Source organism: Numida meleagris, chromosome 2, assembly GCF_002078875.1.
Source record: "Numida meleagris isolate 19003 breed g44 Domestic line chromosome 2, NumMel1.0, whole genome shotgun sequence".
NCBI classification, from domain to species: Eukaryota; Metazoa; Chordata; class Aves; order Galliformes; family Numididae; genus Numida; species Numida meleagris.
In genome coordinates this window covers 16,450,198-16,467,914 of record NC_034410.1, presented here as the reverse complement: position 1 = coordinate 16,467,914, position 17,717 = coordinate 16,450,198, and the positions used below count along the sequence as shown (strand labels likewise).

General features: G+C 40.7%; 1 protein-coding gene across 25 annotated transcripts in view; it reads left to right on the top strand.

The window, feature by feature from the left end:
* KIAA1217 (KIAA1217 ortholog) overlaps window positions 1-17,717 on the top strand; it is a 354,365-nt gene that overhangs the window by 307,137 nt on the left and 29,511 nt on the right. For 22 of the 25 annotated variants that reach the window (XR_002436144.1, XM_021389175.1, XM_021389180.1 and 19 more), the window contains 3 exons: window positions 5,676-5,780; window positions 6,208-6,260; window positions 12,982-13,142. Coding sequence is in view for 24 of the 25 variants with exons in the window: in XM_021389175.1 (XP_021244850.1) it covers window positions 5,676-5,780; window positions 6,208-6,260; window positions 12,982-13,142 (319 nt within the window). In the remaining variant the exon portion in view is untranslated. The remainder of the gene's footprint in view (window positions 1-5,675; window positions 5,781-6,207; window positions 6,261-12,981; window positions 13,143-17,717) is intronic. The other 3 variants (XM_021389197.1, XM_021389177.1, XM_021389198.1) reach the window with 1 other exon arrangement.

The following is a 17,717-nucleotide window of genomic DNA, read 5'->3' as shown; positions in this document are numbered from 1 at the left end:
AGATTTGGATCTACCAAAGATAAAAGATGAAAACTACATAGCATCTCCCATCTCTTTTTTCTAGTTTCCCATTTTAATTTTACATTGTGGTTGACAGTCTTGTTAAGCCTGTCATTTAAGTCAGAGTTGATGGGGATTTCATTTCTTCATGTAATTCTTTATCTGTTTTACCTCGGGTATTTTCAAGGTAGCTAATTCTGCCATATAAAGAACTAAATAAATTCTCAGAGTAATTCATTTACCAGAAGACTTCTATATAAAGGACTTTTAAAGCAGTGAGAAGAAAGAGCTCATGGAGATTTCAAAAATTAAAATATTATTAGTATTGATATGCACAAAAGTTCTAGCAAGTTGCAGCACTTCATCTTTCCAGAGTCAGTGTTTCTTAAATATGAGGTTTACAGAAAGAATGAATAAATCTTTGTGAGTGAGCATAAGCTGTTTAAACAGTGATTTGCCATCATTTTTTGGATGGCCCATTCATATAGTTTATGGTGGACAATTCTGCAAACTACCACAGGCAAAACAGATGTTTAAATGTTCAGAAAGAAGCTTACTCAAAAAATGCATTGAGTTAAATGCCATTTAACTTACATTCCTTGCATTTAAAATACAGGTTATGTTGCAAAATTTTGGGCTGCTTCATGGCTGCTGCTGAATATGATACTACTCACTAAAATGCAATCCCAAAAAGAACAAGATAACTCTATACAATTTTGGTTTTCCTCAAAAGGAGTACTGTGCTCTGGTTCTTTTCTGCCCAAACACAACTTCTGTCCTCTTTATGCCACATTAGTGAAAAAATATGATGTTAAAATGTGACTTGCTTAACAAAAATGTGATCATATTCTCCGCTTATGGCTTGCAGTTAGAGACTGAAGTGTAACAGGCACATTTAGGTTACTGTATATTGTTCCCATCATAACAACACTTTATTGCCTGTTACATTAAAGTATGAGTAGACACTGCCACGCATCAGGAAAAAATGGTCATACTCTGTAAAGCCATGGGCAGCGAGAGACAAGAAAGGTGGACTTTGCAGATACGCTCTCTCAGACAGTGGTGTCCCCACTCCCAAAGGCAGGCAGTGATCAAATTGCTCTCTAGGACTGCAAATAACCACAGAAATGTGTGCTTGCTGCACCCATTACAGACCTGTGGCTTAGTTTTGCAATCTGGAAGCTTGCAGATGTCTTTGTAGTTGGAAACAATAGAACTTTTCCAGAGGTCCAGAATTACCAGTCAAAAAAGACAGGTGAGCAACATAGATTGAGAAAAGGTAAACTGCACTTTGACTTCCTTCTGTTGGAGGAACTATCTGGAGGGAATATGAGATGCAGGCTCTTGGAGTTATCAAATAGTAACAAAGCTGGCAGCACTTCGTAGTTTACCTTTTCACTTTAACTTCAAGCTGCAGAAAGTTTGAATTTAACCTTGTTCTTGTGAAGTATTCACCTGAGCATAATTTTTCCCTTGGAAAGAGAGTAGAATATGGAAGAGTTCTGCTGTTCTCTGCCTCACACCTTTCCTGGAGATCACTGTTTCAGGCAGAATTTGGGATGAGGTCTGACTGCCCCTTCCAGTTGGTACTAGAGAAGCCACTGGAAAAGACAACCTACTCCTGTTCCTTTTTCTTTTCAGTGAAACAAAAAATTTTGAAAGAAATGTTCATCTCATAGGGTAATGTGAAAAGAAATTTATTTTTCCCTGTCTCTGACCTTCCTTTTATTACCACACATACTTCACTTGCTGTGAAGTATGAATATGTAGTCACTGGAAATCATTCTCCAGGATAGTGTGCTAATTAGGTTGTGGTGTCAGGCTTGGTATTTGAGTATGTCTGTTATGTTTGATCACTGCACTGCCGAGGGTAGGATAGGAACATGAACGAATGGTTACACAGCCCAGTTCTAGTTTGTGTCTATACAAAGCGCCTTCTCAGTGTTGTGAATAATAAAAATGCCCTCAGGAAAGGGAAGAAACATGCACATCACGCTTAAATAGCAGCTCATTGAGAAGTGGGTACCAATTTAACAATACGCTGTACCCTGCTTGAAATTACTTCCAGTTAGCTGCAGTTGATGGAATGACATGAAACCTCAGTGAGGCTGTAGTGAAGAAGCCAAGTGATGAAATCCGATGTCTCAGTTCACAGAGCCCTTGCACAGGCAAGGATTTTTGTTGCATCTGCTGAATTTGGAGAGTGAGATGCTGAGACAAGGCCTGATTGCCTGGGCATAGCTAAGCCTGTGAAACAGGCTGCTGGGAGGAAGATGGCTGGCGAGGTGCTTGTGCCTGCTTTGCTGGCAGAGGTCTGTGTGTGAAAAGCCAAATCCAAGTCTGACCAAGAGGCTAGCTAGGGTTGGGAGTCACTTCTGACCTCGTCCCCTCCTATTCTCCTGCACCACACCACCTCTGGCTCTCCCAGCATTCACTGGAAAACAATGTGAAACAATGCCCTTCAGTGCTCAGGCAGATAAAACAGCGGATTCTTTCCTAAGTGCTGTAGAAGTGACCCTCCCTTCTCTTCCTGGGTGGTGGAGAGATTCAGATTTATTTGGGAAATTAATTTGGCAACAGAGCTGGGCTTCTTCCTTTACGTACTCCCAGAGCTGGCAAAGAAGCACCAGCAAGGAGGGTTTTTCTGCCTGCCCCTCTCACCTAATACTTCACATCCCGGCCTACCAAGTCCATGGGGACGTAGGCCTACCCCAACCATGGGGAGCCCAGCCTGCCCCATCCACAGGCAATCCTGGCATACCCCATCTATGGGGACCCCGGCCCACTCCATTCATGGGGACTCTGGCCTGCCCAGTGCAGGAAGGGATGGCAGTAGTAGGCTGTACTCCCCACATTCTCTCTCCTGGATCACAGCAAGAAGAAAAGAATATAATGTTGAGAGCCAAAAAATGTCTGTCACCACAGTGCCAGCATCCCTCAGCACAGGCTGAGGTGAAGGCTCATTCTCTCCCTTGAAGCCTCTGGCTCTGTTGGGCCACTGTAGTGCCAGGAGCCAAGATGGCTCCAGCCCCTGCCAGAGGAGCTGAGGTGGCTGTGGAGCCATCACTGCTCTTCCATGGCCATGTAGCAGGTGGCAGAACCAGTCCGCCAGCCCCCAGCCACCTCAGCCCAGCACACCCATGCCACCCAGCAAGCCACGTCCCTCCCTGCCACTGCCTCCCACTGCCTTCAGTCAGACTGCCAGGTCTCCAAAAATCACTTTCATTTTATATAATACCTGAAAGGCTTCTCCTTTCAGACACTTGTTTTTGATATGTTTGGTGCTAATGGCCATGATGAGCCTGGTATTATGGTGAAAAGATTAGGGAAAAAATCCTGCCGCATGTTTAACAGAGCAGCTCTAGAGCATGTGTAGATTCTTCACGTTCTTAATGCTTTTAGCATATGAAAAGTACTGTACTCTGTGCAATTGATTCCAGTGTTTCATTCGTTTTTCATCGTCTCCTATCTCTGGAACATCCCTCTCCCTCTTAACAACATATTTTCCTAGATTTCATGGCAAAGGACAAGATCGGCTTTGTGTTGCCATAATCTTATTTGAAGCAGAAAATTATTTCCAGATTATCCAATGTGAGGTGGAAAAAACATATTTATAAATTGGTAAAGCAGATAGACTTCCAGTTGAGTTTAGTTCCAGGAAGGGTTTGTGATAATTATCTGAAAAAAAAAAAAGTTTTGTTATTAAGTGTGAAAAATGCTGCATTAAATTTGTTAGAATATATTTATTCCAGGCTTTTTGTACTTGTTTCTGTTCCAAAGGTTACTGTACCTGAACCAGTTTGTTATTTTAAAACTTTTAACAGTGGAAATTCTGTAACATATTTTTTGGTTTGAAAGGAATTAGGTCGATTCACTAGCCTTCTCACCACTGCTCAAAATACCTTTCAGCATGAAGACAGAAAAGTAAGGAGCGCACATTGTATTCAATCGCAGTAAGAACATTTCTGCTAGCTGGGGACGAACTGAGCATGCTCTTGGTCCCTCCAGTGTCTGTTAGCATCTCATTAGTTGCTTTGCAGTCCTGTTTTCTGAATGTCTGGGTGTTTTTGAGTGTCTTCCAGCAATGATATCTGTGTGCTGTCCCAGAAAACCTCTATTTCATTCATGGAGTGTGAATGAAATAGTTAGCCTGGATACCCTGGCTGGCTTACGAGTTGAGCTGGTTTCCCACTCCGTATCATTTCAGCTTGCCTTTGTATCAATACCTACATTTGAGTTTATATGGTCCTAACAATTAGCCTTATTGCTTTGGCCACTGAGCTGCAAATGGTATGAGGGGGTGGCACTGCTGCTCCTGCGTGCCCAGGAGAGCACAGTAGTGATGAATGACCCCTGTGGCACGCTGCGTTTGGGCTGAGCGTGCCATCTCTACCATGTGGTCTGCCTCTGTCCTGTCTTCTTTCATGAGCCATCGCTGCTTGTCTTGCTTCCTGAGAAGTGTTGTTCTCAGCTGTCTTCCAAAATCACTGTCAGTGACTCCTTTTGTGTGCTTCAGTAGTCACATAAGCGCTGGCATAGAGGGACGCTTTTTCAAAAGGTCCTGTCTGGTATCCCATGCTCATGTGTTTCTGCATTGCGGTGTGCCATGGACGTACTGGCATGTGAAAGTAGGTACCTGTGTGAGCTGAAGGCTGTTATGGAGCCTACCAAGGAAGTCACCAGGTACCTGACCAGTGTATATGTCCATGTAAACGGTGTGCAAAGACAAAGACGTGAGTGTTAGCCTTCTTATCCAAAAAATTCCATTGTTGTTCCTTAGTGGCATTTGGTAAGTCACAGAAAACACTGGCCATACTTCTTACCATTCTTCTTCCTCTCTTTTCTTCTGGTTTTTAGGAATTTCTCAGGATGTGGGTGTGAAAACAAACCTGCTTTGCTGTCATTGTGCTGCACAGCCTGTGTTCAGTGTGCTGTGCCTGATCTGTCATACTTATGTCCTTTGCAGAGCAGATAGTTGTGATGTCAGGTGCAAAGGATTTGGGCTAGGAAGTTGTCAACTCGAGCAGATTAAATGCTTCACAGATAAAATACTGGTTTGAAGAAATTAAAAAGAGTAACAAGAAGTCTAAAGATATTAATCCTGAAGTCTTACGCACAAGCAAAATTATTGGCCCAGTAGAGGTAAAAAAAGAAAGAAAGAAAGAAAGAAAGAAAGAAAGAAAGAAAGAAAGAAAGAAAGAAAGAAAGAAAGAAAGAAAGAAAGAAAGAAAGAAAGANAAGAAAGAAAGAAAGAAAGAAAGAAAGAAAGAAAGAAAGAAAGAAAGAAAGAAAGAAAGAAAGAAAGAAAGAAAGAAAGAAAGAAAGAAAGAAAGAAAACAAGCGTAATGCTGAAAAAAATAATTTTCACTAGTTCCAAGAGGCATTAATTGATTGTTTTACGTGCCCTTTTTGTGCAGTCACTGGAATTTTATTATCTGGGTTGCTGTTTTGTTTTTTAACTATGCAGATGTCTTTTTTTATTGTCTGTTAACATGCAAAAGCTGTCCAACCCAAGACACGGTAAGCTGCTGTACCAAGGTATATGCAAACTGATAGCCATGAGCCTTTGCACGACTCTGTAGTGTCTTTCGAATCCTATGGTAATCATTCACCTAGAAAAACAAGTCTGAAAGCAAATATATCTGGCTTTAACAAACGGTTCTCTTGTCTTTCAGAGAGAGGATACAAGCCATGGAGAAACAGATTGCCAGTTTAACTGGTCTTGTTCAGTCTGCGCTTTTAAAAGGGCCAAATACAAGTAATAGCAAAGATGCTTCTAGGTAAAAAAAGATTCATTAAATCTGTTTCTCTCTAATGATTTTAGTAATCAATCAACAAAAATAGTATTTGAATGTAATAGTAAGAAAACGCTGAATCTTTTAAAGTATCTTTACCATCCCCATGAGAATGCTAGGCAGAGAGGAAGAATATGCCAAAGAATAAATGGAGATTACTGCATGACTCTTCTTTGCGTTTAAAAAGAATTCATGTAGGTACATCTCTGTGCTTTCTACTGCTTATATACCATTCCTTGCTTAACTTATCTTAAAACTGACTGAAAGGAAAAAAAAGCAACAGTTCACAAGCTACTGGTGATTTAGATTAAAAATGTATATGCTAAACAAGGCCATTTAATTTACTGAAGAAAAGCTTTATCAGTTTTATTATTACTAAGTTAAATTTATGATTTTTCTTTTTATTATTCAGTGAGAAGATGATGTTGAAAATTGTGTCCAACAAAAGCAGCGCTGATGCTACAGGTAAGATAATTCATTTTTAATGTACAAATTATTCTAGTATATGAATAGCCCTAACTTTACTAGCATCCCAACTTATAGAAATGTCAACTTCACTTACATTCTATTAGCTGCACTGACAGATGCAAAGTTTAAGTTTAGGATATGGAAGTCAATCACATCTTTGTTCAGAGATGAATTTCTGACAGTTTGAGGTGGAATGAATGTCACATCTGCAGTGAATGGTTTAAAAAAGATACAGGGTTTCTGCATATGGTGATTTTTCTAGTGATTAATCTCATCTATAATATATATCTGTCACTAACCCCAGATGTATCTACATTGATGTAGAAGGCTAAGCTTTTAATCCCTATTTTTGACACCTGAACTTTTCTCTAAGGTTATCTTATCAGTAGGATTCTATGGATGTGATGTCACTAAGGAACTCAGCAGTGAGCTAGATAGTACTTCCCCTAATGGAGCCATATTGATCTGTTACTAATTATTAGTGTGCTCCTAAATTGTTCTGAGCAAGCATCGATTATGGTGAAGCCTGCAAGATCTGGCCTCAATTTAGCTTCCAACTCCAGAACTGCTAAGTGTTTAAACGGTAGAGTTAATGCTGTTGTGAAAGATCTCCATATGATTGGAGCTCTTTGTGTTTGGGCTGTTGCTCTAGATGTCTGCAGGGTGGGTGGGTGTGTTTATGTGACTCCTCTTCCCCCTTTGTCAGGCACTGAATGCAAATAAAGGTAGTTCCCTACTTCCTGGTAAGGCTGTTCCCACAGGGTGGTCTGTGCTCCAGCAGGTAGTAAACCACACACATTTACTAGCAGATCTGTTATGCACTTAACTAGCCTTTCTGCTGGAGCAGTTCAAGTTCAGGATTCCTGTTTATCTGGAATTGCAGTCTGTCCTCCTAACCAACAGAAGTCAAACCAGACCTGGAAACTATCAAGCAAATTAAGAGAGTGCAAGCTAATGTCCTGGTGCTGGAGCTTTGCTCCCTAACCATTCTCTGGTCTGGTTCCAGCTCTTTCCTTCTTGCTGGCCCCTGGCTGGGGAGAGCAATACTTCAGGCTGTGAAGAAATAAGCTGTAATTTATCAGTTTGAGGCAACTTATTGGAAATTCCTTCATTTTTTTAAACAGCTGCAAAATGCTCTTAGACTTTTCTCTACTTCATTGTCATTGTTCACTGAGAATTTATAGTATTTTCTACTTGCATAGGCCTCGTATCATGCAGAGAACCTATACAACAATCAAAATATGCAGATTCGTTGCCTTGTGTGGCTGTTAGGGCTTTCAGCTGTCCCTGCACTTGTACAAATTCAGAGAAATATTTCACAGGAGGCACTGGGCCGGATGTCTTGATCTAAGTGAGCCATGCTTTTAGTAGGAGTTTGGACCAGATGGCCTCCAAAGGTTCTCTTTCAACCTTCTCTTGTTCATGTGTGCATGTGTGAATGAATTATTCTCAAAGAAATGAGAAATTAAATGATGTTCATTGGAAAGACTACCCCACACAAAGCAAGGGTGGAAATTCTTTGGCCTATAGATCATACCCAGTCCAGCAGAATAGCATGGTTCATCTGACCAGCAGCCAGTTTATGCTGTCATGCCCAAAGGCTCTTCACTCACTACTTTGTTGTGTAACTGGAAGTGTGTGCCTGAAATGACAAAATTACATATAACAAATGGATGTCCCAGCATGGAAAGTAGGAGTGGCCAGTTTAATTTACCATCAAAACACCAGATCAGCATCTGTCAGGTGCTGACAGAAACATTGACTATCATACGGCCGTGCCTGTACCCATCGTCTGAGTGAGGATACTACCATTTCACAACCAGGTGGTTGGAACTGGATGATCTTTATTGTCCCTTCCAACCCAAGACATTATATAATTCTATTATTTCAGTTGTGTAATAGATACCATTCTGACCTCTTGGGAAGGTAGAGAAAGGACAGTGGGTCTACACATGCAGCCATGCAAAGATCCGTATCAGCACTGCAGAGTATCATTGTAACTCTAGCATTTGCATCCCTAAACCCTGCTCTTCCATCATGACACAGCCACAGAAAAATCAGTTAAACTGTAGTGTGTAAGGGAAAACAAGGTGTATTGCTGACCACACAGTATGCTACTGCTTGACATTGTCAGCCCTATCAGCCAATACTGAGGACTGCTATCCCAAATAATACAATATTCTGCATGTGTACCTGCTTTCTAAATTACATATGACAAGAGACAGTAAGTCAGACACAGGCAACCTGTCAAAATATCCAGAATGTTTCTCCTTCAAGTAAATATGCTTGGGTCTAAAAGGACCTGAATCATACTTTCGCAGGCTCGTTTTTGTTCTCCAATTCACTCCAATCTTTATTAGCCATTAGACAGTTGACTCTAACAATTCTATTTGACAGCTGCATACTGAGATACCAGTTTTAGCAATTTCAAAGGCTATTTGCTAGAAAAAAATGGTATAAAATGTTGATTGAGCAGTCCTTTCTAGAGCAGTGGTAAGCAGAAATGTGAATTGCTTCCCATCCTGAACAATAAAACATCTGTGCAGGATAAAATTGGTTCATCAGTGTTGAACCAACATTGTATTTTATAGCATGTGTTCCAGTGATGGAACACATTCATGCAAAAATAGAGAACTAGCTCATTTGGGAAGGGAAAGAAATCACATTTTCTAAATCTTATATACTTCTATGCATCTAGATTGTGAATGCTCCATTTGGTATTTCATATAAATTAAATTGTTGTATTTAAAGTGTTCTTGCTTTGCCAGTCTTTAGTCAGATTCTTTACCCTCAAATATCAGAGCCTAAACAAATTTTCCCTATTTTCCACTAGGGTAAATGAGCCTGTAATAAAGACTGTCTGCTTTTTTTATGTTTTTTTTTCTTTAGGCTCAATTTTTTCACAAGAGGTGAGTTCAAAGAGCAGTAGACATCCACGTTCTAGCTATGTCTCTCCTACTCATGCTTGGATAAATCTCATGACTGAATCCTTACAGCCTTCTTCAGTTCTTCAAAAGTGAATGGCACCAAGGCATTCTTCATTTAGGAATAGCTCAATGTCATGTGACTCAAAAAAACAAACCTAGAAAGTCTAGAAAGATTGTAAGATTACTAACATTCTAGGAAATGCTCGCCTACTCTCCTTTCTGCCGTATTTTGTTCACTAAGTAGTAAGAATGATTGATTAAATGCTGGATTAACTTTAAATTTAGATCAGTTATATCCTGGATTGGAAAACAAAAATGAACAAAACCAGTTGTTCTTTGCCATTTGCTGCCTTGTTAGAAGAGCAGGAAGGAGATTTCAGTATTTCCTGAAAAGGGTCCAGGGGCCTTTCTTTCTCTGCTAGCGCTGCCAGTACAAATCAAGAGAAGGAGGTGGAACAGGGAGAAGTATTACCCACATAGTGCCCAGATTTGATTCCTCACTCTTCATGACCTTTGCTTGCCAGAGAATTTCTTCTCTTCTGTGCATATCCATTTGTATTTTTCAAGTGCATAACCTTTCTTGTAATAATCTGTGAATTTAAGAAATTGTCCATACCTGGTTGCTTATCTCACATTTGAAAATAGATCGTGCCAGTCTTTGAACTCAGTCAGCATTTGCAGGTATATCATGATTGTGAATTCATTCTGGATCAGCAAGATAAAGTAGTACACAGATATCTGTAGAACATTTTGTTCTTTTGAGAACGCTTTCCTGTCTGACCGTAACATCTTGTTAATGATGGAGTTGCAACCTTAACATTGCATTTGTCTGTTTAGTGGATTCTAACCAGATGATAAGAGGACTGAGTAACTGTCACGTGTTTCCCTGAATGATGTTTTCAAATGTTGTGGCTCTTTAATAAGGAGATGAGTAATTTGGGAAAAAAAAACACTTCTTGATGTCTTCTGATGGCCTTTTTCTAACCTGCTCTTAGCATTTTCAAAAGAAAAAGAAATTCTGGGAATGGAAAAAGAGCGGTGTCAGCATGATGGCAAAGGTCAGGTGTCAGGGAGTAGCAGCTCTGTTCCTTGCCTTCCTTTGCCTAGGCAAGTAGCACACCTTTCCCTTTCCTGCACCACAGTTCCTTAGTGCTTTCAGAATGGAGATAGCTGGCAGCTTACCTCATTAGCCTTTGTAAAATAAGTTAACATTTATGTTTTGTCCAGAGTATTAGGGAATCTGGGAGGTTTTTTCCTTTCAGCCCCCTTACCTAGCTCCAGCAAGGGTTCATTTAAAGAGCTATGCAAGCCAACGCTGTTTCTTTCCCTTCAGTCCATCTGGCTGTACATCTAATCGCAAAGCTACACCCTGGGCCTACTTCCAAAAGAGAGCTATGCTCCCTAGACAAAGCAGTCCCTCATTCAGCTGTCCTTTTATTCCTTTTTGATGAAAATATGAATCTTGGAGAAATCAACTGCTGATCCTTACTGTGCTCCCGTGCCCTCTGGTTGTACAGATATTTTTGCATTGCACCCCTTCAGGAGTCCCTTGTCATGCTTTGTGGGCTCTGCACACAGCCTGCAGCAGGGCCATGGTGGTAGCTGAGGTGCCTCATGTTGAGAAGAGGTGGCTGGGGTAGCAGAGGAGGAGGGATGGTTTGTAGGGAGTGGGATACATTTGTTGTTTACAGAAGCAGATCACAGTCTATCTACACTAAAAGGAAAGCAGGCACCCCATGCTGTGAAAGTATGTGAGTTGACTGGGTTCCAACATGTGGGGAGAGACTGGAGGGGACTGATTCATGCCTTGGCTGCATAACCACAGGGTTGGGGGCTGAGGTTTTGGAGCTTTTTCTTGAGGCAAAGAATAGCAGAAAGGTAGATGTGCTTTCAAAAATAGTTCAGATTTGTGGCTAGGGATCAGAACTCTTGGAGGCTTATCCACGTTTTTCAGACTCTCTAGTGGTTTCTGTCTGTAGGGTTTATGAACTAAATACCCTTTTCTTTAAAAAGTGCAAAAACAGTGCATGTGGGAGGAAGATACATGCTTAACTGTAGGAAAAAATACAGTGTATGTGTAGACAGATAAGTATTGGCATATATTAGATTGAAGCATTGAGTGGGTACAGAGTGGCAGTGAACAAACACTGTTTATTTCTTAAGGGTTACTTTCTGTTAAGCAGCTCTTTGAAAGTCAGGAGAGCACTGAATCGTAAGGAAGTATAGCAAAATGTGCAGCAACTTGCTCAGCACGGAGATGAGGAGTGCCGCTGAAGCACCAAGTGGATCTGGCCGGAGCACATTTAGGTACAGTATAACATTACAAGGGCCAGCACCATGCTAGAACAGCTTTTTGTGTGAGGATGTCTCTGGAAACCTATGGCGTGGCACCCTGTATACAGTACAGGTGCAGCCAGAAAGGCCTGTCCTTTCTCTGACAGGAATTGCAAATGTAAGTAACACTTTGGGTGGAGGTGAGACCAACCACTCTTGGATCCGTACTCATTCCAGCAAGAAGAAATGTGCCATGTCCTTCTGTGTGCTGAAAAGTTGCCTCTGACAGGCAAAGAAAAGCTCACAATGCTACTTCTGGCTCAATTTCACACAACCTGATAGAATGTGTGCTTGTGGGAATAAATTATGACCAAAGTCCCTGTGCACACTCACTGATTATTTATTTTCAGTTTTCTCAGATGTTTGATTTTAACCATAGAGAAGGAGGAAGGTGTAAGGGGGATGATGACATAGCACAGTAGTTTGGGGAGGTGCAGCCTTACTGTCATGTGAGCTTAATAGACAAGGTAACACTGTGATCAGAAGGCTGTGCAGTGCTGCATAGTGCTGGGCATAGAAGAATGGAGTGCATCCTACTAATAGTCAGTCATTTTGCCTGTTGGCAGTGGGGAGAGGAAGGGACAGATTAGAAGGACAGTTTGAAGAATATGAGTGTTTAAGTGTGAACTGCCAAAAGACAGCTGTAACATGACTACTAGCTGATGAACTGGGATTTGATTGTAGCCTGTAAATAAAGCTTCTTCCCAGGTATTTGAGACTGAAAAGAGAAAGCTTGGTATTGATGCTTTGTAGAAGAACAGCATTACTTAATGAGGAAAGTCTTGTGATGACTTGGCTTACTTGTTTTATGCTGTATTCCCTTGCAAACACAGTGCTGAATGAATGACTGTCTAAAGGGGAGTAGTTGGCTGCATCATGACTGGAGAGCAGTTCTCTGCCACACAGTTATTTCATTTCTCTCAATGTTATACCTTTGCTGTTGGAGACAGTTGATAGAAATAATGCAATCATACTTTAAGCAGCAGAGCACAGTTCTCTATAGAAACCTTTTCCCCACACTTGGCAGTTTGAATCTCTTTCCAGTGATAATTAATCACAGTCCAGGAGTCCTGTGAATTTGCATCAACTTGCTCCCAGAAGGCTCTGGAGAAGACAATCCCAAAGTTACTTGCAGCACCAATTGAATTTGCTGCTGTTCTGTATAATCTGCAGTTATAGCTAATTTTCCTATCTCCACTATATGTGGTAGGAAGCAGTTCTGTGGTAATGCAGTGCTCTGATATGGCTGAGGTTCCAGCACAGATACACTGAGATATTATACAGTCTCTCTTCAAAAGTTTACTGAATGGTGAGATGCCAGTCCCCTCACTCACAGCTGTGATTTTTTTCTCTTGTCCCTACGTGTGAAATGCACATGGATTCCGCGTGGAGAGAAAGAACCATGTTTGCACCTTCTCTGCTGGTGAGCTCAACCTCTTGCTGCTTCTTACTTGCAGGTGCTGCTAATTTATCTGGGGGGAAGAACACCTTGGCGACAGTGGAGTCAGCTGTCATCCATCACCCTGCTGGAGCCTCGTCGATGCAAGTCAGCCTGCATGGTATGAAACGCAATGTGTCGGATCTACGGCTGCAGCTGCATCATATGAAGCAGCTACAGGTATGATTAGCTGGGAAATGCTGGGAAAGTGAGTTCTCAGTACACACCTTTCTTTTTCTTTCTTGCTCTCTCTCCTTTAGTATGTATGTGATTTGAAGTAGAAGAATTACATAGAAAAGGAGAATCCTGAGTAGCACAGACACAAACGCATTACTGTGCCAGCATATGCTACTTGAATAGTCCTAGAGGTATGAGAAGTAGCTCAGGTTGACTGCTGCTCCTCAGATATAGTGAAATAACTTCATTTCTAGCTTTGCTGAATGACTCTAGACTTTAAAGTGGCAATTATGTTATAATAATATCAAGTCTGTGATTACAGTTTGGACTCTGCTATGCTATGTGCTGTATAAGCATGTCGGAAGGGCCACATTCCTGATCCATGCTGTTTATAATTGAGAGGGCTTTTAAGTTTCTGAATAAACAGCTTTGGTGTAAGGAAAAGCAAATGTAACTGAGGATCAGTGTATGCATTAAGCCAGAGTCTGAGTCCTGTATTTACAGAATGCGGAATAGCCAACTCAAGCAGCTAGGGGAAAGGATGATTTCAAAAGTTACTGCAAAGGTTTGTTGTGCCGTACTTAAACTCACATTTTTGCCAGTACCTTCCTAACACACATCAAGACTTGAGAACCTTCAAGAAACAATAACAATGAAGAGTTAACCAAAACTATCTATTGATGTACAGTACAGTCATGATACCAATGTAAATACATGCTGCTCATCTCAAACACTGTGAAAACAAATGTATGCAGCTGTACCTTCACTTACTTAATTAGAAACTGAAAAGCACTGTGTATTGTCTTGAAAAATGTAAGAAGAGCTAAAGCAGTTTCTTGTAAGACAAAGTGTGCAGCAGGGAAAACTTCAATACCCTTCCAGTCCTTCTTGTCTGGAAAATGACATCACATGTTTGGTATTGTAGGGCTGCAGCTACTGCTGTTAGTACTAGGGAGGTTTTCAATATAGGAACAGTGCTATGTCAATCTCCTTTGATTTGCTGATTAATTTTAGAGCAGAATAATAATAATATGATTCAGAATTCAGAGCACATTTTGCTTCCAATTTTTTAACTAAAAGAAATTGAATTATGAACCAGCAGCTGGGCAGGGAGCATAAAGGTGAAGTAAACATCAGGGTAAAGAAAATGTAACTGAAATGGAAGGTCTTGTGGCAAGGTCCCACATTCAGTTTGCTGGTGATGAAGAGATGTTAGAAGGTGTTTGGAGCAAACAGTTGAGTCAGTTGGGTGACCTCTGCCTATGATTCAGCTCCCATGATTTTACTTTTTCAGTAAAGCTGACTTCCTTGGGATCTCTACCCTGGCACATTATGTATAAGTGGACATTGTTGCTTGTTTGTGCTTCAGACCACTGCAATTTCTCTGTCCTTCCGTAACTCAGTGTGCCAAATGGCCATCAGCTGTGCTTGGTGTGTGGCCTTGCAAAATAGGATAGAAACTGCTAGTGCTGCACTGAATGTAGCAAAAGCACTATTCTCATAGGACCTACCTGCCAAGGAGGTGGCATTTCCCCAGCTGCAGCTCGTCTCCATGGCCCTGCCCAGGGCAGGATCCTTCCTTTTGTACCATTAGGGCACATTGGGGTAAAGAAACTTGTGAATGATCACTGCCAATGAAGCCTAGAGAAGGGGAAAAAAGGACATGTCTAAAGTGGGCTCATGAAATCTGGCTGACTTCCCTTATTTCAAAAATGATAGTAAATATGAGTGCCTTATGCCAAAAGTATGTGGGCAAATTTGTGACAGTTGGGTAGAAGAATTTGTAGCTTTAAGGAAGCTTGGGTATCTTACATAATAAGTATAAATGTATATGTATAAATTACATATATGTATAAATTACATTCATGAGAGTGAGATTGTTTTCATGATGTTCTTGAATTGGTGGAAGTATTTTGTAAAAGAGTTCACAGCTTGTAGGGCAGCAAGTGGAACAATTAGTTTTAAACTAAAGAGTATTGAAATATCACACTTGTGATGGAAAAAAAATTGTGCTCCATCTTTTTGTAAAATAATTCTATGTAAAAGGGAAAAAGTATTTTCCTGTTTTTCCAAGCTGTGTGAATAATATGTTTGACAGTACTTCATATTGGTTTGGTTTGACTGTTTCTTCTGGGTTGTCAGTCAGTTTGTTCCTGTTTGTGTGAAATTTTCATCCAGTGACAGTCTAGAAGAAACTCTTCCAAAGAACTGGAAAAGTTGATTTCACAGGCACTAAAGTTGGCAGGATAGCTAAGAAGCAAGAACAGGACATAAAACCGTATTTAATACTGTCTCTGGTTCAGTTTTGAATTGGTGATATCATTGTAAATTTTCATTCATGTGCTTTATGTAGAATCACAGGGACACGTGATAGAAAGGACTCATTCATTCACATAGGCTTTGTCTGTTATGGCAAAATCCTCTTTTTGAAACATTTTCAGCAGGAATTGATACAGATGAATGGATTCACGCAGCAGTTAAGCGTTTATGTTAGCAGATGCAACCAAAAGGTTTGACATCCTATGGTTGGTTTTTGACCAGAGATTTTTGAAACAATGAAATTTGCATATGGCAGTTCTCAGAGGTTAGATACCTTCTTGCTAGTCCACTAGCATCTTCTTCAAGCACTCCGATCTTCAGAGATATTCAGTGAAGCCTAGTTTCATGGTGTTGTGGTGTTTTCCTCATTGCCAGAGATAGGCTATACTCCAGCCTGTGTTCTGTATGTATTTGTTGTTGGAAAGACTGTAGCACGAGATGAGTACAGTGGGGCATTCTGCACTCCTAAGTGATGACAGTGGCAGGTTTGAAACAAGCCTTTAGAGTACATGTTCATGGTGTATTATCATAAGCTTGTCTGTACTTCAAAATTTATGCCTGTTCCTACCTTTCTTTAATTGAAGACATTTTAAGGGGAAGCAGTTAGATCTGATTAAGGTTTAGCATTAGGAACGTGCATGTGTGCTTGCTTTTCCCTCAGTAAATGTATCACTTGCAGGGAAATGAGTGCTGCCAAAAGGATAGAAAATGTAATAATAATCCTGTCATAAATGGTACATGATACTCAAATAGTCTCACAAGTGTAACTTTGAATTAGAAATTCAATTATGTGTTGAACTGCATTATAGAATTGGTGAGACTAGATTTAATCTGTGCATGGTAACAAACTTTCAGAATTAGATAATTAGATTCTACAGAGATCCTGAGCTGCAGGAAGTCAGTCCATTTGTGGATGTGCACTATGTGTTTGGGAGGTGGGTGTACCGGAAGGCACTTCCATCAGGGCCTCACATGCTCCTACTGGAGAGAGCTTGCCTGTCGCATAGTGAGAAACAGGGCTATGAATTGACAGCTTGTTTTCCAGTTACCTGCCTCACGAAAAATAATTGGTTTAAAGTGAACTAGACTGGTTATCAGGTTATTTTCAAACCTGAGGTACTTGTGAGAAAACGAGGAGTCAAGTTCAGTTCCTGACGGAGGGAAATATGCCAGAGACTGCCTCTTCTTCACCAGCAGCTCTTTCCCTCTACTCCTGCTCAGTCTGCCTTATGCTGTCCTTTGGCTGGTGACTGTACCCTGCTTAAACCCCTGGTTACTGGTTTCCCTTGATTCCTTCTTTTCTCTACCTGCACCCATCTGTACCTCCCTCTTCTCATCTTCTGTCCCTGTTCTCCAAGCATAAAGAAACCCAGGTTTGCCAGAAGTAGGTAGGTGTTGGGTGAATTTTCATATGAATGGCTTAAACATCTCTTTGACATGAAGATGAGTCATTTCCCAAACTTCAAGAGCTCCCTCCAAACACTGAGGTTAAGGAGTCCAGAACATACTTTCTTTTTGAAATATTGATGAGTTATAGTTTTATTTCCTAATCTTGTTATCAGAAATGGATTATCTTTTATAAAATGAATGAAACTTTCTAATGTGATTCAAGAACTACGTAAACTGAAGTGACAAATGCCTTAGCTGTAGATGTCACTATAATAAATATACAATCTTGTAATAAACAGATAAGCATGTTTACTATTGCACACACACAAGGACCCATACCCATTTTGGTATGCTGGGAGTCACACAGCTGGGGAACATAGAGGACTGAAATTCTGGACACCTGAGGCTCAAGTCTGACTCTAGACCTTCTTGTTGACTTCAGATAAGTTATGTCACATTTCCCTGTCAGATTTCCCCACTTTTAAATGAGCTGTAGATAAACAGTATGGATGAAGTGTTATGCGCTCATTCCCTCATTTGTTAATTCATTTGTGTTTTCATTCTTGCAAATATGACACAATTAAAGTAATGTGTGTCTCAGATAGCTGTCCTGGTCTCACTGTAAGAGATTTTAATTTGTCAAATCCAAACACTAATCCTGAGGTAGGGAAAAAATGTACATACGCTGTCTTCAAAAGAATCCTGTCTAGTACAAAGCAACCGACAGTGTTTATAAATCTGTGCTGTTTCAAATGTTTTCCAGCTTCATTTTTCCCCCTTACTGCTTACACTTATCTTAGGCTGAGTTTTGAGCTAACACCTCCTGCTTGTCACAGCCCAGTCTCCCCTGAACACTCTCAGTGAAGTGTT